The sequence below is a fragment of the Melozone crissalis genome, unplaced genomic scaffold (genome assembly GCF_028551555.1).
Source record: "Melozone crissalis strain CALT ecotype California unplaced genomic scaffold, PUWL_Pcris_2 ptg000323l_1, whole genome shotgun sequence".
Classification (NCBI taxonomy): domain Eukaryota; kingdom Metazoa; phylum Chordata; class Aves; order Passeriformes; family Passerellidae; genus Melozone; species Melozone crissalis.
Window position 1 is genome coordinate 19,308 of NW_026536074.1, and position 27,139 is coordinate 46,446.

A 27,139-nucleotide genomic window follows, 5' to 3' on the forward strand; every position below is an offset into this window, starting at 1 on the left:
GGCCCAGAACTGCTCGGGTGGAAGCTGCAGCTCCTCCCTGCGCTGCTCCACGCCCGGCACCGGCTTTGGGAATGTTTTCTACACCTGGAGGATGGGGGATCAGACATGGGACGGGAGCTCCGTGGTGCTGCAGGTGAACGAAACATCCCAGGATGGGCTGGAGCCGGTGACGTGCATGGCGCGGAACGCCGTCAGCAGCAGGAACGTCACCGTCACCAACCTCGGGGAGCTCTGCGCAGGTGAGAGCCGGGGACAGGTGGGGGAAAGGTGGGGTGGGCTGATCCTGATCCCTGAGAGCAGGAAAAGCTGGGATTCGGGGTTGGGATGGGCTGATCCTGATTCCTTTGAGAGCCATGGGAACATTGGGATTTGGGGTTGGGATGGGCTGATCCTGATTGCCTGGGAGCAGGAAAAGCTGGGATTTGGGGTTGGGATGGACTGATCCCGATCCCCTGAGGAACACAGGAGGGTTGGTGTTGGGATGGGCTGATGCCGATCCGTGAGAGCCATGGGAACATTGGGATTTGGGGTTGGGATGTGCTGATCCCGATCCCCTGAGAAACATGGGAGGGTTGGGGCTGGGATAGGATGGGAATGGGAATGTTGGGGTTGGAATGGGCTGATCCCAATCCCCTGAGAGCAGCAAAAGCTGGGATTTGGGGTTGGGATGGGCTGATCCCGCTCCCCTGAGAAACATGGGAATGTTGGGGATGGGATGGGATGGGATGGGATGGGATGGGATGGGATGGGATGGGATGGGATGGGAAGGGAAGGTTGGGGTTGGGATGGGCTGATCCCAATTCCCTGAGAGCAGGAAAAACTGGGATTTGGGGTTGGGATGGGCTGATCCTGCTTCCTGTGAGAGCCATGGAAAGGTGAAGGGAAAGGTGGGATGGGCTGATCCCAATCCCCTGAGAAAGACAGGAATGTTGGGGTTGGGATGGGCTGATCTCGATCCCCTGAGAAACACGGGAAGGTTGGGGTTGGGATGGGATGGGATGGGATGGGATGGGATGGGATGGGATGGGATGGGTTGGGATGGGATGGGACGGCTGGGGTTGGGATGGGCTGATCCTGCTTCCTGTGAGAGCCATGGAAAGGTGAAGGGAAAGGTGGGATGGGCTGATCCCAATCCCCTGAGAAAGATGGGAAGGCTCTGGCTCTCCCTGGAGCGGCGGCTCAGATGCAGAGGGAAGCTCTGACCCGTGTCCCTTTCTCTCTCCTCACCAGCAATCGCCACGGTCCCTCCCAGCACAGGTAAGCTGCCACCCCTGTCCATGTCCAGCCACGCTCCTGAGAGTCCCTGAGTGTCCCCAAGTGTCCCCAAGTGATTTGGGGATTCTCCTGCTGCTGCCTCCACCAAGCCGCTCGTCCTCATCCAGCGCCACCTCTGCCCTGGCTTGGAGTGAGATCCCCTGGAATGAGGGATCAGGGTGGGGTTTGAGGCCAAATCCCCTCTGCCCCAATGCCAGGAAGAGCCAGGTTCATTTTGGGTTGTTTCAGCTGGATCTTCTCTTTCCAGGTGCCCACTCCGGCAGCTGGATCAGGATCGGCGTCGTGGCCTGGGTTGAATTCGCGTCGCTTTTATCGATTTTCCTCGTGTCCTACTGTAAATATAAATGAGAATGTGAAAAACCAACCTGGGAGCCCTGGGGAGCAGGAAGTGGGACCTGGGAGAGAGACAGAGCCAGAGTGGGGGTGGTTTGGGGCTCATTTGGGTGGAATTTGGGCTGATTTGGGGCTGATTTGGGGTTCTCTTGACTCCATCTCATCTCCCCTCATGGTTTAATGGATTGTTGGGTTTTTAGTTGGGGGAGAAGCCAGGGCAAATTTTTTTTTTTAAATTTTAAAAGTTTATTAGTAATAAAATGGTTATAAAAAGGGTAATACAATTAGAGTAATAATACTTTGGGCATTTGAAATTAAGACAATATGAGACAACAAATATAAAGGGTTACCGATGTCCGGGTACCTTTTTTTGAGGATTAACCCTTAAAAACAATAACCTGTTGCATATTCATAACTTTATACATGATGCATAAATTCCATTCCAATACAGAACTCTGTCTGGTCAGTGTCAACTTCTTCCTCTGAATCCTAACAGCGCCTTTGAGGTGGGAAGAATTTAGTTTCTTCTGATAAGAGAGCAATAAATTATTTTTCTCCGAAAGATTCAGGTGTCCTGTGGCTGCTATCTCGCTACTTTGGGTTCCTTTTGGGCTCCTTTTGGGCTTTTTGGAACCCCTGTCTGGGTTTATGGGGTTTTGGGGTCGATTTTGGGGGATTTTGGGGGTTTTTGGGGGGTTTTTTTGGGTTATTTTTGGTGTTTTTGGGGTCTCACCTGCAGCACTTTGTTCCTTTGGAAACTACCTTTCTTTAAAAAAGTATTGTATGCAGCATCATTTCTATTTTAACATTTTTTTATAACCTAAAACTATATTTAACACACCACTAAAGAGAATTAATACAGCATTACTTTCTAACACAACACATATAACATTCACTTTAATATTTGCCAAAAGCCAACCATAAAATACATGCATTTTTCACAGGAAGAACGGCGCCTTGCTTTTCTCTGGGAAGACAAATGTGGCACCGCGGTCCCGCTCACCCCCTGCCGCCCTCACGGTCCCGGCACCCGTTCCCCCGGTCCCGGCCGCCCCACTGCACCCCAGGGCCGCTCCCGCCCTCCCGTTAGTCCGTGCTGCCCCGGCTACCGCGGTTCCAGCCCCGGTTCCGCCATCACGGCGGCCCCGTTCCCCTCCCGCCCCTACGAGCAGCGTCACCCTCGCCGGGAGATTACGTCCGCAAAGGAACAACGAACTCTAGTTCGCAGCCATGGCCGCCATTACGGGGCAGCTCCGGCAAGGTCGGGCGCCTGCACTTTTCTCGAACCTGCCGGTTCGCCCCTCCAACATGACTCAGCGCCGGCGATGGCAGATCTGCGTCCGCCGCTGCTGCGTCTTCGCCGTCTCTGCCGCTCTGCCGAGAACGTCTGTCTCGGCGGCAGAGCTCTTTATGTAAGTTACTACCTGAACCCTGCCATCCCTTCCTCCCTGCTTCTCTGGCGGCGTTCCAGCGCAGGTCTGGGTCCCCATTTCTGGTTGGGGACCTGTGGCCGGGACACGGGGCGCCCCAGCTCCCCAGTCCACCCCGTGCTGCCGCCGCTCCAGTTCGGTTTCCCGGCACCGGCGCTCGGGCAGTGCCGCTCCTCCCCGCCGGGCCCGGCAGCCACGCCAGCCCAGCTTGCGAGCTGCGCGCCGCGGCCCAGCCTCGCCCATCGCTCGGCCACCGCTCGCCATGACCCCTCCCGCAGCAGCCCCACGCCGCTCCTCCGGCCTCCCGCCACCGCCCGGGGTGATCCCCGCTAACCGGGCCGCTCTGGCATTGCCCAGGGTCGCTCTCCCCCTCCTGCCAGCCCGCCCGCCCGCCCCGGTCAGTCCCCGTTCCCGGCACGGCTGCGGCCGCACCGGCTCTTTTAGGGAAAATAGACCGATCCCTTCATCTTTTTCTTTATTATTTTCAATAGCTTTTCTCCCGTGTTTTGAGAAAGAATTTGGAGAGGGCTGCCTTTGGAACTAAGCTTTAAAGGGTTAACCTGAGCACCGATGTGGTTAGTAGGGAACGGAGCTCAGGGCGGGACGGGGCTGAGGAGGGGAAGGCATCGCGCCGAGGGGAAGGCATCACGCCAAGTCTCGGTCCTCCAAGCTTAGATGGGACCGCCAGGCCTGTCAGGCCGGAGCACGTGTAAGGGGGGGGCCCGCGCCGCGGCCTGGTGCTAGCCAGGTGCCAAGTGCCCTCCATCTCCGGCGTGGGCAGAGCAGAGCAGGCAGGTATGGGGGAGCGGTCGCGCTGAGGCGGGGGGCACCGATAGGGAGCCCTAGCGCGGTTCATAGAGCGTGCAGAAGGGAGGGACCCCAGGCGTGGCCGCGGACCAGCCGCATTCACCGCCGGCGCCGGGGCTGAGGTTCGGGGCAGGTGGATGCCGGGGGGAAGCAGCCGTGTGCGGACGTCGTCCCTTTGCCGTAGCTCTGCGGTTTCCCGTTATTCAGTCCTTTGCTGTATTTTGTCCGTTTACCAAACCTTTCTAATTTTGGAAGGTTTGTGGACCTCGTACGGAGAGCAGCATAAGAGGCAGGACCACCAAGGCGGCTCCGGCCGGTGTGAGAGAAGCGAGGAGAAACCCCCAAAACCCGCAGCCAACCCCTCTCCATCCCCTCCCGAGCCCCTCTCGCCGGCCCAGCAGCCCCCCCAGCCCAGCTTACGAGCTGCCACCGCTCGCTATGGTTCCCCCGCCGCCCCTCCGCCGCTCCTCCGGCCTCCCGCCACCGCCCAGGGTCGCTCTCCCCCTCCTGCCAGTCCGCCCGCCCGCCGCGGCCAGTCCCCACTCCTGGCACGGCTGCGGCCGCGCCGGCTCTTTCAGCAGAAATACACCAATCCCGTGACCTTTTTCTTTGTTATATTCAATAGACTTTCTCCCGTGTTTTGAGAAAGAATTTGGAGAGGGCTGCCTTTGAACTGAGCTCCTAAAGGGTTAACGCACAGGGCGGGACGAGGCTGAGGGGAGGGCGTGGCGCTGAGGGGGCGGGATCGCGCCGAGTCTCGGCCCTCCAAGGGCGGGACGTAGGCCGGTAGTGTGCTGGAGCCGCGGCATGTACGGGGCGGAGCATGTACGGGGCCTATCAGGCGGGAGAGCTTGCCACGCCTGGTGGCTCCGTGCCCGGCGCTCCCCGCCTCCGGCGCAGGCAGAGCAGGCAGGTATGGGGGAGCGGTCGCGCTGAGGCGGGGGGCACCGAGGGGAGCCCTGGCGCGGTCGGGGCGGTTCACAGAGCGTGCGGAAGGGAGGGACCTCAGGCATGGCCGCGGGCCACGCCGCGGACCAGCCAGATTGACCGGCGGGGCCGGGGCTGGGGTCGGGACGGGGACCGGGGAGGCGGATGCGACTCGTCCATTTCCCTTATTTCAGTCCTTTGCTGTATTTTGTCCGGTTTACCAGACCTTTCTAATTTTGGAAGGTTTGTGGACTTCGTACGGAGAGTAGCATAAGAGGCAGGACCACCAAGGCGGCTCCGGCCGGTGTGAGAGAAGCGAGGAGAAACCCCCAAAATCCGCAGTGAACCCCTCTCCATCCCTCCCCCGAGCCCCTCTCGCCGGCCCAGCAGCCCCCCCAGCCCAGCTTACGAGCTGCCACCGCTCGCCATGGTCTCCCCGCCGCCCCTCCGCCGCTCCTCCGGCCTCCCGCCACCGCCCAGGGTCGCTCTCCCCCTCCTGCCAGTCCGCCCGCCCGCCGCGGCCAGTCCCCACTCCTGGCACGGCTGCGACCGCGCCGGCTCTTTCAGCAGAAATACACCAATCCCGTGATCTTTTTCTTTGTTATATTCAATAGCCTTTCTCCCATGTTTTGAGAAAGAATTTGGAGAGGGCTACCTTTGAACTGAGCTCCTAAAGGGTTAACGCACAGAGCGGGACGAGGCTGAGGGGAGGGCGTGGCGCTGAGGGGGCGGGATCGCGCCGAGTCTCGGCCCTCCAAGGGCGGGACGTAGGCCGGTAGTGTGCTGGAGGCGCGGCATGTACGGGGCGGAGCATGTGCGGGGCGGAGCATGTGCGGGGCGGAGCATGTGCGGGGCGGAGCATGTGCGGGGCGGAGCATGTACGGGGCCTATCAGGCGGGAGAGCTTGCCACGCCTGGTGGTCCCCGTTCCCTGCGGTTCCGGCGCAGGCAGAGCAGGCAGGTATGGGGGAGCGGTCGCGCTGAGGCGGGGGGCACCGAGGGGAGCCCTGGCGCGGTCGGGGCGGTTCACAGAGCGTGCGGAAAGGAAGGACCGCAGGCATGGCCGCGGGCCACGCCGCAGACCAGCCAGATTGACCGCCGGGGCCGGGGCTGGGGTCCGGGCGGGGACCGGGGAGGCGGATGCGACTCGTCCATTTCCCTTATTTCAGTCCTTTGCTGTATTTTGTCCGGTTTACCAAACCTTTCTAATTTTGGAAGGGTGTGGACCTCGTACGGAGAGCAGCATAAGAGGCAGGACCACCAAGGCGGCTCCGGCCGTCGCGAGGTGAGAAACCCCCAAAACCCGCAGCCAGCCCCTCTCCATCCCTCCCCCGAGCCCCTCTCGCCGCCTCGGCTTTTCCCGCAATTCCCGAATTGCCGCAGCAGCGACCCCCAGGCGGGGAGATCTGGGAGCAGAGAGGAGAAGTTGTGGGGGGACCTCGCTGTGGCCTGGCAGGACCTGAAGGGGCTTCAGGAAAAATGGAGGGAGAATTTTCCCAAGGGATGAGTGCCCAGATGAGGGGGAGTGGGGTCAGGGGGGGAATTTGGGTTGGGTTTGGGGTGGAATTGTTCCCTGTGAGGGCCTGGCCCAGGTTATTCCGTGGATTTCCATCCCTGGGAGTGCCCAAGGCCAGGCTGGAACCACCTGGGATAGGGGAAGGACCCTGCCCATGGAACTGGGTGGGATTTTTTGGTGTTTCAGGTTCCTTTTCATCCCAAACCATTCCAGGATTCCCTGGGCTGCTTTAGATGGGATTTTAGGGATCAATCCTTCCCTGGCCCAGGTTATCCCGTGGATTTCCATCTCTGGAAGTTTCCAAGGCCAGGCTGGACAGGGCTTGGAGCAGCCTGGGCTGGTGGGAGCTGTCCCTGCCCACAGGATCAGCTTCAAGGTCCCTTCCCACCCAAACCATTCCATGATTTGGGCTCAGCCTGGCTCCTCAGGGATGCCCTGGAGACCCAATTCCATGGGCACCAATTCCATGGGCACCAATTCCATGGGCACCATGACATTCTCTGGGATAATGCTCTCCAGGCTGGTCCCCACGGAGCACCTGAGCCATTTGTCACATACGGCCACGGTGACACTCTCTGTCCCAGCAGCCACCTTCATCTTTCCTTGGGATTGGGGTTGGGGTCAGTTTTAAACACTTCGAGTTTCCTCCTTTTCCCTTGAAAACAGAGTGGTTTTTTTAAATCACCTCAAAATTACGTTTGAGTGTAAATTGCTCCTCCTTGACGCTCCATTTTTGTAACACACCACGTCTAAAGCCACCTCCTCTCCACCCAGGCACTGCAAAACCACCCAGGTGCTCCTCCTCTTCGTGGTGCTCATTTTTGGGTGCTGGCGCCCCAAATCCTCTCTGTTTCTGGACATCCATGGACATATTTTGGATTCTTCATCTCACCATCCTCGTCCCCTTCCACCAAACCAGTGAGTGCAGCGTGCTCCTTGTTCCCTGAGAAGATCTTGGGGTGGTTTTGGGGTTTTGGGGGTCAAGGGCTGTGTGGGAGCACCAGAGCAGCTCCACGGGGTGGATTTGTGCCCAGTGTTGGGATCCAGGGCTGGCATGGAAACCTGCTGGTAGAGGGCTGGTTCCCATCTCTGTGTGCCTCTCTGGGGTCCATGTCTGGCCAGCTGCTGCCCAGGAGCTCCTGGCAGAGGTTATTCCATGGATTTGCCATCCCTGGAGTCACCAAGGCCAGGATGGAGCCTCCTGGCACGCTGGAAGGTTCTGGGGGGTGGAACGGGATAATTTGAAGTTCTCTCCCGACCCAAACCTCTCCAGAATTCCACGACTCTCCTCCAAGGAGCAGCTCCAGGAGCTCCCCTGTGCTGCTCAGGTCCCTGAGCTCAGAGTTTGGTGCTCAGAGCGAACCTTTCCAAGCCCTCTCCAACTTTCTCCTTTCCACTTTCCCCTCCAGGCTCTGTCCTCGTGCCCCTTTGCTTGTGCCAGGATCTCCTTGCCCCTTGGCAAGGAGCCCATGGGGGGTTTTGGGGACCCCCAGGAGGGTGGGGATGCGTGGGGTGAGCCCCACAGGGGTGCAGGATGGGGCAGCCAAGGGGGAAAGATGCCCTGGCCTCTCCCCAGGCCATGGGAACCCTCTAAAGAGGAGAGGTCTGCTCCAGCCTCTGCTCCAGATGTTCTTGCAGTGGTTTTAATTTGCTAATTTCAGATTTCTCTGCTGATGCACCTGTTACTATGCTGGGTTAATGTTGGTTAATCATTAGTGCACTCATTGGAATGTAGCTACTTGGTTTTTGTTGTGATGTGGGATCAGGAGAAAGGTAAAGCAGGTTCAAAAGTTTAGAAGGGTATAAAGAAAAATTTATCAGCAGTAACTAAAAGAAAGAGTAATAAGAATCAGAACAAAACTTTTACAACACTTCCCCTCTCCAACTTGCCTCTCTACAACATTTTCTTTCCCACTGAGATTGTAAAGAGGCAAAACTTAAAATTTCTGGTTTGTTTACTACCTCTGGAATAGCCTTTCTTCATTTCACTTAGGGAGAGAAGTCCCTCTTGTTAATTTTTTGGAGACTTCTCCACAAAAATTGGTTTGCTCGTGGCTCTCTCCAGGAATAGCAGCCCCCCAGGGAAATCCATAAAAAAGCCCTCTCATTTTCTGTAAGTTTTTCCCACTGCTGTGTTTATGGGCCATGTCAGCTTCTGGGGAGCTGTCTGACAGATGAGCTGTTCAAAGGCAAAGGTTTTCATTATCTGTCTCTGAAATGATCTTCCCAGGGGCACTGGATCTTCATCACTCTTCTCTCCTTCTCTGCTCAAGCTTCTCATGGGATCACAGCTGCTTTAACATCTGCTTGCTTTGGCATGGAGGCTTTTGCTCGAGATCTGCAATTTGAGCGCTTTCGCCTCCCTCTTCCTTCACGCGTTGTAGGGGGAAAAGAGCCTTTCTCCATAGCTTACAAGAGGATTTCAGCCCAAAACTAAAGGTATCTCCTCATCTCTGCCTTGATTCTTCTTCACTGAGCTTGGTGTTTTATGTGGTTCCTCTGCACTGCCTGTATTTTATTCCTTTCTCTCACTCCAGGGAGGATTGAAGAAGTTTAATAAGGGGCAATATGACAAGGACCATAGAGCAAAGGTTATTATGGCCACTCAGCCAAGAGCACGCTGTTATCTTCAGGGATACCCCTTAAATACCTTTTAATTACATCAGTCTGTTGCATATCCATACACCCCCTTATGCATATCCATGAACTAGTTTACATTTTCCAGGAGCTATTTTATGTGGCCCCTCCTCGGGTCTCCCTTTTTAAAGCGTGCCTTTTCTTGGTTGTGGTTTTAAACCATCCTTATCCCCTCCAGTTTTTGGGCCCTGGCCTGCAGTGCCTTCAGGTGAGTGCTGATGGTTGGCAGGTCTGTACAGGTGTCCTCATCCTGTGTGGACTGGTTGTTATCCCATCCAAGCAGGCATTTTAACACAAGCATCCTTAAATCATCTGTTTCACTGAGCTTAATTAACAACAGAAAGAAAAACGGCATCTTTATAACAAAGTTACATTAACATCACACATATAAGACCCATTTTAACATTTGCAAAAAGCCAATATTATATTATAATATGTATCTATAACATCCTTAATTAACAACAGAAATAAAAACCGCATCTTTATAACAAAGTTACATTAACATCACACATATAAGACCCATTTTAATATTTGCAAAAAGCCAATATTATATTATAATATGTATCTATAACATCCCCATAGGCCCCTGCTCAGCCTGGCTTGCCAGGGACATAGAGCCAGCTCCTGTGGAGGGCATGGCGTGATGTAATATCACCTGATCTTGAAAAATAAACAGTAAAAAAAGTATCCTGCACCACTGAGTAAGAATATGCATATATGAGTAATATAAGTAAGAGTAAGTTTTGGCTAGGGGTCCAGCATGCCACAAGAAAATTGGCTGGGCACACAAATTCATTAATTCCCGTGACTGCGCTTTTCTGTTGTTCAGTCCTTTGCTGTATTTTGTCAAAGTTTATTACCAAACCATTAAAATTCTGAAAGTGAGCGTGGATCTCGTCACTTCCAGGCACGTATGACACGAACAGTGTAAGAGACGAGCCCATCATGGCAGCTCCAGCCAGTGTGAGGTGAGAGAACCGAGGAGAATCCCCCAAAACCTGCAGCCAACCCCTCTCCATCCCCTCTTTTGTAGTGAGTTTCAGAGTTTCAAGGTTCCCTTCCCTGTGGAGAAGCCGTGGTGCAGCTGCCCCAGGCACCCCTGGCAGTGTCCAGGGCCAGGCTGGGCAGGGCTGGGGGAAGGTTTGGGGATTTTAGGGGAGTGGAATGAGAGCAGTTTTGGGTCCCTCCCAACCCAAACTTTTCCACAATTCCCAGATTCTCCTCCAAGGAGCAGCTGCAGGTCTGACCAGGAGCTCCCTGTCCTGCTCAGTGACCCTTCCTGACCCTCCCATCCCCAAATCCTCGTTCCCCTTTCCCTCTCAGGTCCCCTCCGGGCTCCATCCTTGGCACGAGGCTCAGGGGGCTCGGCCTGGGGGTGGCCTCGTGCTCTTCCTTCTCCCAGGGACCCTTCCATGAGCCCCCCATGAGCCCTCAAGCACCCCCAGGCCTGATGGGCTTCATCCTCTGGGTTCAGCCGCTTCATCCCACCTTGATCCCACCTTCATCCCTTCTTCAACTGACCTCCATCCCAAGTTCTCTCCTCACTTTTTCTCCCCCTGCCAGTAACATCACGGTGGTGATCAGGGTCCTGGGCGAGTCCGTGACCTTCCGCGTCAACACCACAGATGAAAACCCGGCACTGTGGCGTTCTGGGAATAAATTGATAGCGACTGTGCCGTTTAAGGAGCCTTCTATTGCCGTTTTTCATAACGACACATACAAACCTTATTATACTGTGTCCGAGAAAGGCCGTGCGCTCACAGTCGCCCCACTGAGGATGGAGAATGCCGGGAACTACTCTGCAATAATCAGCGGAAAAGCACACAACTTCACTCTCTACGTGTTCAGTAGGTGCTTTTAATGCTATTTTGGGGGGGCTTTACTCTGAAAGAGAGGTTTGTGACACCCCTGTTCCCCTAGGGAAACTGCCAGAGCTCACGGTCACCAATGAGGCCCAGAACTGCTCGGACGGGAGCTGCCACCACCACTACCTGCAGTGCTCCCTGTCTGGCATCGACTTCGTGAACAGCACCGACTTCGGGGATGTCTCCTACGGCTGGTGGGCGGGGGATCAGCTGTTGGCTGAGGGCCCCATGCTGGTGGTGAATAAATCACTGTTGGAAATGAAGGAGCCACCGATGTGCATGGCACAGAACCCCGTCAGCAGCAGGAACGTCACTGTCACCAACCTCAGGGAGCTCTGCGCAGGTGAGAGCCGCGGACAGGCGGGGGAAAGGTGGGGTGGGCTGATCCTGATCCCCTGAGAAACACGGGAATGTTGGGGTTGGGATGGGCTGATCCTGATATCCCTGAGAGCAGCAAAAGCTGGGATTTGGGTTTGGGCTGAGCTGATCCCACTCTCCAGGCTCTGGCTCTCCCTGGAGCGGTGGCTCAGATGCAGAGGGAAGCTCTGACCCGTGTTCCTTTCTCTCTCCTCACCAGCAATCAGCACGGTCCCTCCCAGCACAGGTAAGCACCACCCCTGTCCATGTCCAGCCGTGCTCCTGAGTGTCCCCAATTGTCCCCAATTGTCCCTGAATGCCCGGGGCAGCTTTTCCATGCCTGTCTGGGAAGGGGGATTGGGGAGCCCCAGCCCAGCACCCTCCAGCTCCTCCCAAAATCCCTGTGCTGGGAATGTCCAGGCTCTTCCCAGAGGAGCCAGGGACGGGACAAGGAGTGGTGGCCACAAACCCAACCCCAAGAAACCATCCCTGTTTGAGAACCTCTTCCCATGGAGTGTCCCCTCTGGAGCCACCCCAAACCCACCTGGCCGTGTCCCCTGCTCTGGGTGACCCTGTCCTGGCAGAGCTGGGAGATCTCCACAGTTCCTTTCTCACCCAACAACTGTGGGATTTGGGGATTTTGGGATTTTGGGATTCTGGGGTTTGGGGATTTTGGGATTCTGGGGTTTGGGGATTCTGGGGTTTGGGGATTTAGGGATTCTGGGATTCTCCTGCTGCTGCCTCCGCCAAGCCGCTCGTCCTCATCCAGCGCCGCCTCTGCCCTGGCTTGGAGTGAGATCCCCTGGAATGAGGGATCAGGGTGGGGTTTGGGGCCAAATCCCCTCTGCCCCAATGCCAGGAAGAGCCAGGTTGATTTTGGGATGTCACCCCTGGATCTTTCTTTTGCAGGTGCCCACTCCGGCAGCTGGATCTGGATCTTGTTCTGGATCTTGATCAGCTTCATACTTGTCATTGCAGTCGTGGTGCTTTTACTGATTTGCCTCGTGGTCTGCTGTAAATATAAATGTGAGTATGGAAAACCATCCCTGGAGCCCTGGGGAGCTGGAGATGGGACCTGGGAGGGGGACAGAGGCAGGGTGGGATGGATTTGGGGTGGATTTGGTGCTGATTTGGGGTGGATTTGGTGCTGATTTGGGGTTCTCCTGACTCTGTCTCATCTCTCCTCATGGTTTAACACATTGTTGAGTTTTTAGGTGGCACAGAGCCCAGGGGCTGTGGGGTTGGTTCCCTGTGGGGCAGAGCCAATGTGCTGGCTGGGTGTGTGATTGAAACCACTGAAAGGAGCTGAACAGCCTCTGTAGAAAAGCAGATTTTTAAAAACCAACAAAGCCCAAGCTCTGTTTCCTCTGGCCTGGGGACAGGTCACTGGCCGGCCCCACGGTGGGGCTGGGCTGAGATTTCTGCCTCAGCTGGGCCTTCCACCAGGAGTGTCCCAATGCCACAGTCAGACCGTGTCCCCAGGAGTGTCCCAATGCCACCAGGACTGTCCCAACACCAGGAGCAGCCTCATGGCCAGCACTTTGGGCAGCTCCAAAATCCTCAGGGCTGGGTTCTCTCAGCCTGGCCTGCACTGGACTTTGCTTCGCTGCTTTTAGCCAGGTGTGCTGCACACAGAAGGGCAAAAGCAGCGACAGCAGGTTGTTTTTTTTGTTTTTACCAGTGCCCTGGATGAGGGGAAGGTGCTGGACCAGCATTGGCAGCCAGGACGACTCACGTGAAGAGGAATCTCTGTGATGGAGCAGATCAACCCTTTGGTGCTATGCAACACTCCAAATGCTGTTGATAAAGCTTTAGAACAAACAAACCTACAAACACTAATTCTCTCCCAGATAAGGAAAAGGGACAAGGTGAAAACACATAAAGAAAATAACATGGGACACTGGAATGTAATTACCATTTTCCTGTTGTGAGGTAGGATTAGGGAATGGCCAAGCAGCCGCTGAAGTTGAAAACAGCATTAAGAAAAATTTATTTTTTATTTAGTGTCCTGTTATTTTCTTTATATTTTTACGGTTTGTTTTGATATTTATGTAACAGTAACTAAAAAGAAGGAACACTAAGAATTAAAACCTTCAGAACATTCCCCTTCCCCCCCTACAACTTTCCTTTTCTTACTGACAATGCAAAGTGACAAAACCTAAAATTTCAGTCACTTTACTACTTCTAGAATTGTCCTCCTTCATTTCACTTAGGGAGAGAGGTCCCTCTTGTTAATTTTATGGAGACTTCTCCACAAGGAAACAGTTCTCTCGTGGTTCTCTCCATTCCATTCCCCTCATTTTCCACAAGCTGTGTTCATGCGCTGTGTCAGTTTATGGGGTACTGTATGAAGGATGAGCTGTTCAAGAGCAAAGGTTCTCTTTATCTTAGGATTTCAGCCTAAAATTAAAGGCATCTCCTCACCCCTCCCATCTGGGTCTCGATTCCTCTTCACTGACCTCAGTGTCTTCATGGTGCTCCTCTACACACCAGAATTTTGTCCTTCCTCTCTGGAGGGAGGATGGACGCACTGAGTTAATATCTCACCTGGTTTACAGACCAAACAACTCAGGAAAAGACCAAATTGATAAAATACGAGTTTACCGTAGCAAGGAGGAATCAAGGCCATTAGCACAGAAACTGTGACAGTATTAACACAAAAGGGATATTTGAAGTGTGCCTTACTGAGCAGTACTAATGCCTTAATAATTTATTGTCAACACTTGACATTTCACTACTTGACATTATTTATTTGGACCAGTAAAAGGCAATAAGCTCCTGCCTTCTGAAATGATGCCTTCTGAAATGGTGCCTTCTGAAATTATGCTTTCTGAAATGATGATTTCTTAAAACAAATTTTTGCTGTCTGAATGTGTTGCACTGTTTTGATGCAAATAATTTTTATTGCTTTAACACTGGAGAGCAATTTATAATAATAAAGGAGGTACAACTGTTACTGTATTTGCACAAGTGTGTGTGTGTCATTTGTCCATCTCATCCGTGACAGCCCAGGGGCTGCAGATGCTCAGCTGAGCCTGGCTGGGCTGGGGAGGGTCAGAACTCAGCCAGGCCAGACTGAACCAGGCCAGACTCAGCCAGGCCAGAACTCAGCAGCCGGGCCAGACTGAGGGTGTGTGGGGGGGAGATAAGCATTCCAAAGGTTTATTCTGATTTTCCTATTGTTTTATTTTTGACTCAGTGAATAAAGATTTTTTAATACCCTTCGAAGTTTTGAGCCCTTTAAAGGGACCCCTCCAACGCGCGCGCGGCATGCCGGGATCTGTAGTTTAGCAGGCCGTACCAAAATCAGAGTGTGCTGAGTGCCCGGACTACAACTCCCAGCGGTCTGTGCGGCGCTGCGCAGGCCCAGGGTTCTGAAGTACTGGGGGTAGACTGGGACTACAAATCCCGGAGAGCAACGCGAGAGCGCGGGGCGGGGAAGGGGCGTGGTCTGCGCTGTGAGGGGAATGGGCCGGACGAGCACGGAGGGGCTCAGAAATGGGGGCGGCTCTGGGGGTACAGCGGGGTCACCCCCTCCCCAAGCCTGGGAACTGAGCAGACACTCCCCAGACCCAAAATTAGGGGGTACCAGACTCCCCCAGCCCATATATCCTGGGGGATGAAGGGAGGATACTGCGACACCAAATTCGGTCCCACCCTCCCCAGGCACAGGCAGCAATTTGGGGTTCAGTTCTTTATTTGCTTCATCCAACACCCCCAAATCCGGGGGAGTCCATAAGGGCACTTGTGGTTTTTGGGGGGGTGGGGGGACATTCACCCCCTCCCGGTGTCCTGGGGGGGGGGTCACAGCACCGATCCCTTGTGCAGATGGGGAAACTGAGGCACAGCGCTGAGAGAGGCACTTTGGCACTTTGGAAAAGGGGGGGGTGCAGGGTGGGAGCGAGAATGGGGGATCCCAGGTCGGGCTTGAGAAAGAGGACAGGTTAGAGAGGGAAACTGAGGCACAGAGCTGGGAGAGGCACTTTGGCACTTCGGGGCACAGGAATCCCACGGGATCCTCCAAGGCCGGGGCGCAGATCCCGGCAGATCTCACCCCTTGACGAAGAGGATGGCGCTGACCAACGCGAAGCCGGCGAGGATCAGGATCACCTTGGGGATGCGATTCCGCGGCACCCCCAGCTCCTGGGGCAGAATCTCCAGGAAGGTGACGAAGAGGAAGGTGCCGGCCGCCAAGCCCTCCAGCACGGCCCGGCACAGGCGCTGCCTCGGCCCCGCGCCCGCCGCCAGCGCCGTGCCCACCCCGACGCCCAGCGGGGACATGAGGGCCAGCAGCACCAGGCACGAGGCCACGGCGGGCGGGCGCAGGCGGCTCCGCAGCAGCTCCAGCGAGAGGCCGAAGGCCACGGCGCCCTTGTGCAGCAGCAGCGCCAGCAGCACCCGCAGCGCCGCCGCGTCCCCTTCGCGCAGCCCCAGCGCCAGCCCCTCCAGCACCGCGTGCAGCGCCAGCGCCAGCGCCAGCGCCCCGGCCCGCAGCGCCCCGGGGGCACCGGGCACCGCCGAGCCCACCGGGACACCGGGGCCGGGAGCCGCGGCCTGGATGGAGGAACCGTTGGGCAGCAGCGCCCGCGACTCCTCGGGAGGCTCGGCCAGCTCGCGCTGCGCCAGCGTCACCTGCTCCAGCACCAGCACCAGGAAAAAGCCCATGGCCAGGATGAACTCGGGCAGGGGGAACTGCAGCTGTGGGGAGGGGACAGTGGGGACAGTCAGTGCCAAGGGGGACGGGACAGTGCCAAGGGGAAGCTGCGGGCAGAGGAGGATCTGTCCGTGCATCATGTGACAGGGAAACTGAGGCACAGAGCTGGGAGAGGAACTTTGGAGAGGCTGGGGGATATTGTCACCATTCTGGGGGATGTTGTCACCATGCTGGTTGTTCTGCTGGCACCCGGCTGGCCCTGCTGTCCCTTCTCCATTGTCCCAGCTGCCCTGTGCTTCCTTATCCTCAATGTCCTCAGTGCCCCATTTTCACTGTACCCTCTGCAATGTCCGTGCTCTTTGTCCCGTTCTCACTGTCCATGTCTCTGTCCTTGTCCCTTTCTCAATGTCCATCCCCACTGTACCCCCCTGTCCTTGTCCCACCCTCACTGTCCCCCCTGCACTGTCCCCATCCCAGCCACCCCCTCCCAATCTCGGGGACAGAAATACCCATGAGGACAGGGACATCCATAGTGACAGGGACACCCGTGGGCACAGTGCCAGCCCCGGGGGTCTCACCGTGATGCGCAGCCCCTCCAGCGCCGCGCCGATGCTGCCCAGGTAGTCGGGCAGGAGGTCCAGCAGGAAGGTGCCCATGAAAACCCCGCCCGAGAAGCAGCTCACCAGGCTGAGCACGGGGCTGCGGGGGTCTGCGGGGCAAATTGGGGGAGCTGAGACCCCAACGAGACCCCCCCCTCAACCCTGCACCCTGCCAGGCCCCGTGGGGACAGCGCTGAGGTGGGGACAGCGCTGGTCCCAGCCCCTCGGACACCCCCAGACTCCGCAAGACACCCCTGAACCCCCCAAACTCCATGAGCCCTCCACTCCCCGAACCCCTGAGACCCCCGAGACAACCCCAATTCCCGGTACCGGGGGGCTGTCGGAAGCACCAGAGGGGTGCGAGGCCACAGGCGAGGGGCAGCAGCAGCAGCAGCACCAGCGACCCCAACTTCACCCCCAGCCCGGGCGGGGGCTGCGAGGCCGCCCCGGGGCTCCAGGCCAGCGCGGCCCCGATGCCGGTGTCCATCGTGCTCCCGGTGCTCAGCGCCCGCAGCCGCCGGGGAAGATCCGAGCCGCGCTGCGCATCCCCGGGAAGCGGGGCTGGAACGGGACGGGCCGGTCAGAGCCGCCCCCGGCCCCGGTGACTCACCCGGCACCGACCCCCACCCCGCCCGGGGGCCCCGGGACACGGACAGGGCGGCGGGGAGGGACCGGAATGGGAACAAGGACCGGAATGGGAACAAGGACCGGGACCGGAATCGGGCACCGGGATGGGGAACTTGGGACCACAGACCGCGTTAGAGGTCAAGGAGCGCGACCGGGGACCACGACCGCGATCGGGATCAAGGACCGGGACTGGGACCACGATCAAGAACCGGGATTGCGGACCGGGACCGAGCGGGGATCGGGAAATAAGGACCGAGACCGGGAGTCAAGGAGCGGTTTTGCCGGGACTGGGATCGGAACCGGGACCGAGGACAGGAATGGGGGTCGGAACCGAGGACGGGACCCACGGGACCCCCGCTCCCCCCGCCCCGCACTCACCGCCCGCCGCATCCCAACGGCGTCCCGGGAACTCCGGGATCGGCACCGCCGCCAGCCCAGCCAATAGCGGCGCGGAATCCCCGGTTACGTCACTGATTGACGCGCGGCGCAGCCAATGGGAAGCGAGCGGAGCCCGCGCGGCCCCGCGGTCCCGGGAGCGCGCACGTGTCCGCTCGGCCGGGCGGGGCGGGGGAATGCTCCGGTTACCGGGGGGATCTCCCCGTTCCTGCACTCCCGGACCCCGTTATCGGGGGCATCTCCCCGTTCCTCCACCCCAACTCCGTTACCGGGGGGCGCGCGGGGCACCGGCTCCGGTACCGAGCCGCCCCAAGCCCGGTTGCCCCGTTCCCGGTTCCCCCGCGAGACCCTCCGGGACGCAGTACCGGGGCAGCCGCACCCCCCGGTGCCCCCGGTGCCCCGGTAGGGCGGCCGGAGCCCCGAGCCCCGCGGGGGGAGGGATGATCGCGGCCCTTCCCGGCACGGGGCGGGACTTGGCCGCGTTCCCCGGGATCCCGGAGATCCTGGTGCCCAGCGCCGGCACCGGGCGGAGGCGGCGGCACCACCGGGGACCGGGGGACCCGCAGGGGGTTCATCCTCGGGGCACGAGGGATCCCCAGGGAACCCCAATGGAGGCACCGGAGCTCCCGGAGCCCGACGGGCTCTTCCCGGATCCCGCCTCGCTCCCGGTGCCGGTGCTGGGCTTCCAGATCTTGACGCTCCCGGAGGACGATGTGAGTGGGGGCGGGAGGGGCGCGGGAGGGCAGGACCCCCCCGGGGACACCGGGATATCCCGGGGACACCGGGATGTCGCGGGGGTCCCGTCACGGACCCCGGCCCGGTGTCCCCGCAGGGCAGCGGCACCGAGGAGCTGCTGGGGCTGACGGTGAACCCCGACATCGCCTGCGGGCTCGGCACCGGCCCGGAGCCCCCCCGGGCCGAGGGGCCCCCGCCGGTGCTGCTGGAGGTGGTTTGTGACCTCAGCGCCCCCCTGCACCCCTCGCTGTTCCCCGGCGTGCAGCTGGCCCCGCAGCCCGACCCCCAGCCCACCGTGAGTGCCTGCACCCCCAGCTCAACCCCGGACCCCCCAGCGCACCCCCGGACCCCCCAGTTCAGTCCCTGACCCTCCAGTTCACTCCCCGACCTCCCCAGCTCACCCCCAGACCCCCTCAGCTCATCCTCAGATCCCCAGTTCACCCTCGGACCCTCCCCCAGTTCACTCTCGGACCCCCCAGTTTGACTCCGGACCTCCCCAGCTCATCCCTAGACCCCCCAGTTCGCCCCTGGACCCTCCCAGTTCACCCCCAGACCCCTCAGCTCATCCTCAGATCCCCAGTTCACCCTCGGACCCCCCCCCCCAGTTCACTCTCAGTCCCCCCAGTTCGACTCCGGGCTTCCCCAGCTCATCCCCGGATCCCCCAGTTTGCCCCCAGTGCTCCCAGTTCGCCCCCAGATCCCCCAGCTCACCCCCAGACACCCCCAGTTCACCCCCAGACCTCCTCAGCTCATCTCCAAATCCCCCAGCTCCCACCCGGACGCCCCCAGTTCACTCCCCGACCCCCCCCAAGTTTGCCTCTGGACCCCCCCAGTTCACCCCCAGACCCCCCCAGTTCACTCCTGGACCCCCCCCCCCCAGTTTGCCCCAGTCCCCACAGTTCACTCCCAGACCCCCCCCCAGCTCACCCTAGTCCCCCTCCAGTTCACCCCGAGTCCCCCCAGTTTGCTCCCAGACCTCCCCAGCTGATCCCCTGGACCCCCCCAGTTCACCCCAGTCCCCCCAGCTCACCCTTGGACTCCCCCAGTTCACTCCCAGCTCCCCCAGTTCACCTCCAGACCCCCCAAGTTCCCTCCCAGACCCCCCCAGTTCACTCCCAGCTCCCTCAGTTCACCCCCAGACCTCCCCAGCTCATCCCCAGACCCCCTCAGTTCACTCCTGGACCCCCCCCCCACTTTACCCCAGTTCGCCCCCAGTCCCTCCAGTTCACCCCCAGAATCCCCCAGCTCACCCCAGTCCCCCCAGTTCCCCCCAGTTCGCCCCAGTTTTCACCCCAGTCCCTCCAGTTCACCCCCAGTCCCCCCAGTTTGCCCCAGTCCCCCCAGTTCAGCCCCGTTTCCCCCGTTCCCCCCGTGTGGCGCAGCTCCGGCTGACGGAGGAGGAGCAGCGGCTGCTGGCACAGGAGGGGGTGACCCTGCCCGGGGCGCTGCCCCTCACCCAGGTACGGCCGGGGGGCACACGGGGGGGGGCTCGGTGCCACCGGAGGGGGGGGGTGGGGACAGCAGTGACCCCTCGGTGCCCCAGGCCCAGGAGCGGCTCCTGAAAAAGGTGCGGAGAAAGATCCGGAACAAACAATCGGCGCAGGACAGCCGGAGGAGGAAGAAGGAATACCTGGACGAGCTGGAGAGCAGGTGGGGCTCCCGTTATCCCGGCATTCCCGTTATCACGGTGTTCCCGTTATCCCGGCATTCCCGTTATCCCGGCATTCCCGTTATCACGGTGTTCCCGTTATCCCGGCATTTCCGTTATCACGGTGTTCCCGTTATCCTGGCATTCCCGTTATCCCGGTGTTCCCGTTATCACAGTGTTCCCGTTATCCTGGCATTCCTGTTATCCTGGTGTTCCCGTTATCCCGGTGTTCCCGTTATCACGGTGTTCCCATTATCCCGGCATTCCTGTTATCCCGGTGTTCCCGTTATCCCGGTGTTCCTGTTATCATGGTGTTCCCGTTATCCCAGCATTCCCGTTATCCCGGCGTTCCCGTTATCCTGGCTTTCCTGTTATCCCGGTGTTCCCGTTATCCCGGTGTTCCCGTTATCCCGGCATTCCTGTTATCCCGGTGTTCCCGTTATCCTGGTGTTCCCGTTATCCCGGCATTCCTGTTATCCCGGTGTTCCCGTTATCCCGGTGTTCCCGTTATCCCGGCATTTCCGTTATCCCGGTGTTCCCGTTATCCCGGCATTCCTGTTATCCCGGTGTTCCCGTTATCCCGGTGTTCCCGTTATCCCGGCATTCCTGTTATCCCGGTGTTCCCGTTATCCTGGTGTTCCCGTTATCCCGGCATTCCTGTTATCCCGGTGTTCCCGTTATCCCGGTGTTCCCGTTATCCCGGCATTTCCGTTATCCCGGTGTTCCCGTTATCCCGGTGTGCCCCATTCCCGGTCATTGTCCCTCTCTCTGTCCGGGTAGGGCGGCCGCGTGCTCAGCACTGAACCAGGAGCTGCGGAAAAAGGTGCAGGAGCTGGAAACGAGCAACGGGTGAGCACCGGGAGGGGGCACCGGGATGGGCACCGAGATGGGCATGGAGCCAGGACAGGGCACCGGGATGGGCATGGAGCCAGGACAGGGCACCGGGATGGGCATGGAGCCGGGATGGGCATGGACCACTGGGATGGGGCACCGGGATTGGGCACCGGGATGGGCATGGAGCACCGGGAAGGGCACTGAGATGGGCATGGAGCCAGGATGGGGCACCGGGATGGGCACCGGGATGGCCACAGAGCCGGGATGGGGCACCAGGATGGGCCCCGGGATGAGACACCGGGATGGGCACCGGGAAGGGGCACCGGGATGGCCACAGAGCAAGGACGGAGCACCGGGATGGGCACCGGGAAGGGGCACGGAGCTGAGATGGGGCACCGGGAAGGGCACAGAGCCGGGATGGGGCACCGGGATGGGCACGGAGCTGACCCCGTTCCCGCAGGTCTCTCCTGCGGCAGCTCCAGGCGCTGATCAAGGAAACCTCCACCAAGCCCGCCCAGACCGGCACCTGTGTCCTGGTACGGCCCCTCCGGGACCCTCCCGGGATATTCCCGGTCCCGCTCCGGGCTCACGGCTCCCGTCCCTCCCGCAGATCCTGTTCCTGTCGCTGGGGCTGATCCTGCTGCCCGGCTCCAGCCCGTTCCGCCGGGGCGGCAACCGGGACGGCCTCGGGCCCACCGGAGGTAACGGGAGCACCGGGAGGGGGGCGGGAATGGCCTGAAGTAACGGGAGCACCGGGATGGGAACCGGAACAGCCCCTCCCGCCCCATCGGTGTCCCCGTTCCCGCAGTGATCTCCAGGAACATCCTGACGCGGCGGGAACCGGGAGAGGTCGCACAATTCCCGTTCCTCCCGTGGATGTCGGGGCCAGAGCCGGGACCGGGAGCGGAGGACGGAGGCGGGGAGGGGCCTGGGGATGGAATTCCCGCCCTCCAAAGGGATCCGGGCACCAATTCCTCCAGGCAGGACGCGGGGACAGGAGGGACACGGGGACACGGGGATGAGATGTGATGGGGGAACGTTCCAGAATAAACCTGAACTGTGTTTGCACCCCATGGAATGTCGGGGGGACCCCCAAAGGCCAAACGTGCTCCAGCCACAGGGATTGGGATTTATTCCACATTCCACCCCCCTGGGGACCCTCAGCCCTGGAATAAATGGGGATCCCCCCAAGAATCAACCACAGCCTCACTCCAGGAACCATGACCAGGATTTATTCCACATCCCTCTCCTGGAGGATGATCCCAGAGCAGATCCCAGTGCTGGGGGGCACGGCGATCCCCCCCAAAAGGACAAACCCAGGGATTTATTCCACACCCGCTCCGGGCGATGCCCTGGATGCTGCCCAAGGCAGATCCCAGCAGGACTCCAGCTCCGGGCAGCAAAGCCGGGGCCGCCTCTCCTCGCAGCGCTCCGGGCCAGCGGAATTCCCGGCTCCGAGCCCTCGGGAGCCTCCGGCTAAATGGACTCGATCTGCTTGCGGACCTTCTCGAGCGCCCGCCGGTCCAGCACGCGCTGCCGCAGCACCACGAGCGCCGCCGCCGCCGCCGCCACGCCCAGAGCGGAGCCCACGAAGCGCCAGAAGCGCTGAGCCTCCAGCGCGGCCGAGCGGCAGCTGCGGCGGGCCCGGGGATAATGAATGAATGAATGAATGAATGAATGAATGAATGAATGAATGAATTCCCGCTCCATCCATCACACGGGAATTCCCGGCCAGATCACCTGCCCCGATCCCACGGGAATTCCTGGTTCTGATCCCCCGGGAATGACCAGAGCAAATTCCACAGGAGTTCCCAGCCCCCGATGGAATTCCCAATCCCGATCACCCGTTAATTCCCAGCCTGGATCCCACGGGAGGTCCCATCGAAGATTCCCCTGGAATTTCCAGCCCTGATCCCCCGGGAATTCCCAGCTCCGATCTCACAGGAATTCCCGGCCCTGATGGAATTCCCAGCCCCGATCCCCCGTTAATTCCCAGCCACGATCCTGGGATCTCCCAGCCCAAATACCGGGATCTCCTGGTCCCAATCCCCTGTTAACTCCCAGCTCCAATCCCGTCAATTCCCAACCCTATCCCATTAATTCCCAGCCCCGATCCCAGGATCTCCCGGCCCCGATCCCGTTAATTCCCAGCTCCATTCCCGTTAATTCTCGGCCACAATCCCGTTAATTCCCAGCCCCAATCCCGTTAATTCCCAACCCTATCCCGTTAATTCCCAGCCCCAATCCCCTGTTAATTCCCAGCTCCAATCCCGTTAATTCCCAGCCCTGTTCCTGTTAATTCCCAGCCCCGATCCCCCGTTAATTTCCAGCCCCGATCCCATTAATTCCCAGCCTCTATCCCGTTAATTCCCGGCCACAATCCCGTTAATTCCCAGCCCCGATCCCCCGTTAATTCCCAGCTCTGTTCCCATTAATTCCCAGCTCCGTTCCCATTAATTCCCAGCCCTGTTCCCGTTAATTCCCAGCCCCGATCCCCGTTAATTCCCAACCTTATCCCGTTCATTCCCAGCCCCAATCCCGTTAATTCCCGGCCCCACCTCTTGTACTCATCCCGGTGGGACGAGGCGCAGTTGATTTTCTCGATGAAGCCGGTGGGGCCGCACGCCGGGATCGTTTTCTGCCAACGGGAGCACGGAGGGCTCGGTCACGGAGAGACCCCCGGGATAACGGGGGGACCCCGAGCCCGGGGAGCCGCACTCACCATCTCGAAGCCGGAGCACCGCGTGCACTCCTGGGCAACCACGAACTGCTCCACTCGCCAGCACGGCGTGGCCACCGCGGGGCTCGCTGCGGGGCGGGGGGATCGCGTTACCGGGAACCGGCGGGGAGCGCCTCGGTACCGGACAGAGCCCCGGAGCACGCTACCGGACAGATCCGTCCGTGTCCAGCCTCACAGCCCCGGATCTATCCCGGTCCGAGCCCCTCGGACCCCAGACCGAGCCCCCGGAACCGGACCGAGCTCCGGGATCAGACCGAGCCCCCCGGGACCACATCGAGCCCCCCGCACCGTCCCAAAAGCCGGCCCCGTCCTGCTCACCAGGCCGCTCCTCGCTCGCTGCCGCCGCCGCCGCCGCCGGGCTGTGGGGACAGAGGAGCTGCCGTGAGGGCACCGCACCGGGCCCGTCCCTTCCACCCCCCGGTCTCCCCCGTTCCCCGCTCACCGCAGCCCGCTCAGCACCGCCAGCAGCACCGCGAGGCCGCCGGGCCCCATCGGGGCGGCGGAATCCGCCAGAAAGCCCCGGAACCCCTGCGATCCTCCGGGATCTACCGGGAACTACCGGGCCCGGCCCCGCCGCGACGGCGGCGCCGCCATGTTGGAACTGCCGGGGGTGCCGGGAGGGGAAGGGCGGGGCCTGGAGGCTCAGCCAATGGGAGAGAGAGGCGTGACTAGAAGCTCGCAAAAGGGGCGTGGCTTGACCATATCGGGCACTGCTTAATTTATGAGGGGCGTGTTTTCAGTTTAATTAGGGGCGGGGATATGCTGATGAGATTGGGGCGTGGCTCCGTGAGTGGGCGTGGTTAAAATGTCCATGTTTGGTGTTGTGGGTGTGGCTTGGGCGCGGCTTCGCTGCCGCTCGTCCCGGTCCCGGTCCCGATCGCAATCCTGGTCCTGGTCCCGATCACGGTATCGATGTCGTTCCCGTCTCCGATCCCGATCCCCATCGCAATCCTAGTCCCGGTCCCTGTCCCGATCGCAATTTTGATCTCGATCCCGTCTCCAATCCCGATACCGGTCCCGGTCCCGGTCCCGATTCCGGTCGTGACCCCGATCCGGGTCCCGGATCCCGGTCCCGTCTCCAGTCCCGATCCTGATCGCAATCCCGGTCCCGACCGCGATCCCAACCCCGTTCCGCCCCCTCCAAATCCCCATCAAAGAGACTCCGGAGCCGGGACAAGGCACAGCGGGGCTTTATGGCACAAGGAGAGAGGGGGGCAGCCCCAAATCCCCCCCGATTCCCGCCCAGATCCCTCCGGAGAGGCGCCCGCGCTGCCCCGGGGGTCTCGGGGAGCTCCCGAGCCCCTACCCCAGGGAGCACCTCCCGCCGGCCTTCCGGGGGGCGCCGGGCTCCAGCAGGGCCCTGCTGCTGCTGCCGGGGGGCTGTGAAGAGAGGAGGGGGTCAGGGGGGCGCAGGGGGGGTCCCTGGGCTGTCCCCCACCCCCAAATCCCGGCCCCACTCACGGCTTTGCTGAAGGATTTGTGCAGGATGTCCCGTGCCAGCGTGCAGAAAGCCTGGGGGGACAGGGGCTGCTCAGAGGGGAGGGCAGTGCTCAGGGACCCTCCAGGAGGAAGGAGGGACCCCCATACCGGCAAATTTAGGGGTGCAGTCCCAGGGACCCCTCCTCACCTCCTCCACGTTCTGGCTGGACTTGGCGCTGGTCTCGAAGAAGCGAATCCCGTGTTCCTTGGCCAGCTGAGGCACCGTGACCCTCCTGTGATCCCCTTGCAGCCCCTCCAGCCCCCTGGGACCCTCCCCCCAAACCCTCTGTGACCCCTCAATCCCACTAACCCCTCCACAAACCCCCCAATCCCACTAACCCCCCCCCAACCCTCCTGTGACCCCCCCAATTCCCATGGAGCCCCCACAGTCCCAATCCCACAGATACCTCCTGCGTGTCCCCAGAGCCCCCCAGCGCCAAAGCCGCCTCCAGACCCCGCAATCCCACAAAACCCCCCCAATCGCACCCCCAGGGACCCCCTTAACACCCCGAATTCCCTCCCAGCCCCCTCCCCGAGCCCCCTCCCACCTTCTCGGCCGCGTCCCGCTGCACTTTCCTCCTCCCCTCCATGTCGCACTTGTTGCCCAGGAGGAGCCGCTCCACCCCGGCCGAGGCGTTCTGGGGACAGGGGAGGGAAACACGGGCAGGACCCCCGCGACCCCCACCCAATTCCCCCCCTCTCCCCAGAATCCCCCCACCCACCTCCTTGATGCTTTTCATCCAGTTCTGGATGTTCTCGAAGGATTTCTCGTCCGTGATGTCGTACACCAGGACGATGCCCTGGGGGGGGATCGGGGGTCACGGGAGGGGGTTCGGGACCCCCTTCCCGCGGTTTTGGGGTGGGGTCCCGACCCCCCCCGGGCTGCAGCCCCCTCCCCGTACCACGGCTCCGCGGTAATAGGCCGTGGTGATGGTTTTGAAGCGTTCCTGTCCCGCCGTGTCCCTGCGGAAACGGGGCGGGTTTGGGGATTTTGAGGGAATTTTATGGGGGGGATTTGGGGGTCTCCAACCTTCCCTGAGCATTCCTCATCCCCGACTCACCAGACCTGCAGCTTGATCTTCTTCCCATCGATATCCACAGTGCGGATCTTGAAGTCGATGCCTGGGGGAAAGAGAGGGGGGCACTGAGGAGCAGAACCAGTCCCCTCCCAGTGCTCCCAGCGCTCCCAGTGCTCCCAGCGCCGGCATTCCGGCGCCCAGGAACCATCTGGCTCTCCGGGAAAGGGGGGGGCAAAATCCGGGAGGGGAATCCCGGGGTGGAGGTTCCCGGGAAGAACCCGGTAGGCTCCCGGTGGGGGGTTCCGGTGAGTTCCAGCCTGGGGGTCCCGGGCATTTTGGGATGGGGGTTCTTGCTGAGTGCCCGGTGAATCCCGGGATGGGGGTCCCGGGGCAGAGAGACCTGGGAGGGGTCCCGGGGGGATTTTAGAGAGGGGAGGTCCCGGTGAATTCCGGGTTGGGGGTCCCGGTGAATCCCGGGATGGGGGTCCCGGGGTGGAAGCATCTGGGAAAGGTCCTTGAGTGATTTCAGAGAGGGGGGATCCCAGTGAATCCCGGTTGGGGGATCCCAGAGGGGTCCCAGGATTGGAGTCCCAAACAATCCCGGTGGGTCCCGTTGGGAGGTCCCGGTGAATCCCGGCGGTTCCCACTTGGGGAGGGTCCCACTTGACGGGGGCGTCCCGGTTTGGGGGGTGCCGGTGAATCCCGGTGGGTCCCCATTAGGGGGGTCCCGGGGGGGTCCCGAGGGGGTCCCACTCACCGATGGTGGAGATGTAGGTGCTGCTGAAGTTGTCCTCGGCGAAGCGGATGACGAGGCAGGTCTTGCCCACGCCGCTGTCCCCGATCAGCAGCAGCTTGAAGAGGTGGTCGTAGGCCTTGGCCATGGCCCCCGCCACCGCCCGCCGCCACCGGGACCGGGCCGGCCCCCCCCGGGCGGGGCCTGGCTGCGGCCCCGCCTCCCGCCGTGACGCCACGCCCAGATGACGCCACCAAAATCGGTACTCTTACGTCACTACACCCATATGCCACTCCCAAAATGGCGCTAGCGCCACCATCCCAAGATGACAGCGGTTCAATGACCTTCTCAAAATGGCGGACGGCCATGAATGCCTCCCCAAGATGGCGGCAACACAGGGACCATCAAAATGGCGGAAACACGAACGACCTGACAATGAGGCGCCTTCCTAAATTCCGACAGTTTAAAGGATCTCCCCAAATGGCGGCAATGATGGAGCTTCAGTCAAAGTGACGCAACTTTAACGACC

General features: G+C 60.2%; 4 protein-coding genes across 4 annotated transcripts; 1 reads left to right on the forward strand and 3 right to left on the reverse strand.

The window, feature by feature from the left end:
• Positions 1 to 14,853: 14,853 nt before the first annotated feature.
• Positions 14,854 to 16,886, reverse strand: SLC39A1 (solute carrier family 39 member 1). The gene is made up of 3 exons (XM_054294811.1): positions 16,730 to 16,886; positions 16,379 to 16,509; positions 14,854 to 15,844 (listed from the first exon to the last, which is right to left on the reverse strand). The coding sequence occupies exons 1-3, from the start codon at positions 16,884 to 16,886 to the stop codon at positions 15,197 to 15,199; spliced, it is 936 nt and encodes a 311-aa protein (XP_054150786.1). The 3' UTR covers positions 14,854 to 15,196.
• A 1,068-nt stretch (positions 16,887 to 17,954) lies between these two features.
• Positions 17,955 to 21,668, forward strand: CREB3L4 (cAMP responsive element binding protein 3 like 4). Its single transcript, XM_054294814.1, has 8 exons — positions 17,955 to 18,135; positions 18,255 to 18,452; positions 19,540 to 19,617; positions 19,701 to 19,807; positions 20,586 to 20,654; positions 21,100 to 21,175; positions 21,250 to 21,340; positions 21,448 to 21,668. Exons 1-8 carry the CDS (start codon positions 18,031 to 18,033, stop codon positions 21,666 to 21,668), a joined length of 945 nt encoding a protein of 314 aa, XP_054150789.1. The 5' UTR covers positions 17,955 to 18,030.
• Positions 21,669 to 21,849: 181 nt separating this feature from the next.
• On the reverse strand, positions 21,850 to 23,874 carry JTB (jumping translocation breakpoint). The gene is made up of 5 exons (XM_054294812.1): positions 23,822 to 23,874; positions 23,698 to 23,738; positions 23,362 to 23,447; positions 23,198 to 23,277; positions 21,850 to 22,272 (listed from the first exon to the last, which is right to left on the reverse strand). Exons 1-5 carry the CDS (start codon positions 23,869 to 23,871, stop codon positions 22,116 to 22,118), a joined length of 414 nt encoding a protein of 137 aa, XP_054150787.1. The 5' UTR covers positions 23,872 to 23,874; the 3' UTR covers positions 21,850 to 22,115.
• Positions 23,875 to 24,569: 695 nt separating this feature from the next.
• RAB13 (RAB13, member RAS oncogene family) lies at positions 24,570 to 26,812 on the reverse strand. Its single transcript, XM_054294777.1, has 8 exons — positions 26,635 to 26,812; positions 25,920 to 25,980; positions 25,761 to 25,821; positions 25,581 to 25,658; positions 25,407 to 25,496; positions 25,007 to 25,072; positions 24,841 to 24,891; positions 24,570 to 24,759 (listed from the first exon to the last, which is right to left on the reverse strand). Exons 1-8 carry the CDS (start codon positions 26,756 to 26,758, stop codon positions 24,682 to 24,684), a joined length of 609 nt encoding a protein of 202 aa, XP_054150752.1. The 5' UTR covers positions 26,759 to 26,812; the 3' UTR covers positions 24,570 to 24,681.
• Between the last annotated feature and the right edge of the window lie 327 nt (positions 26,813 to 27,139).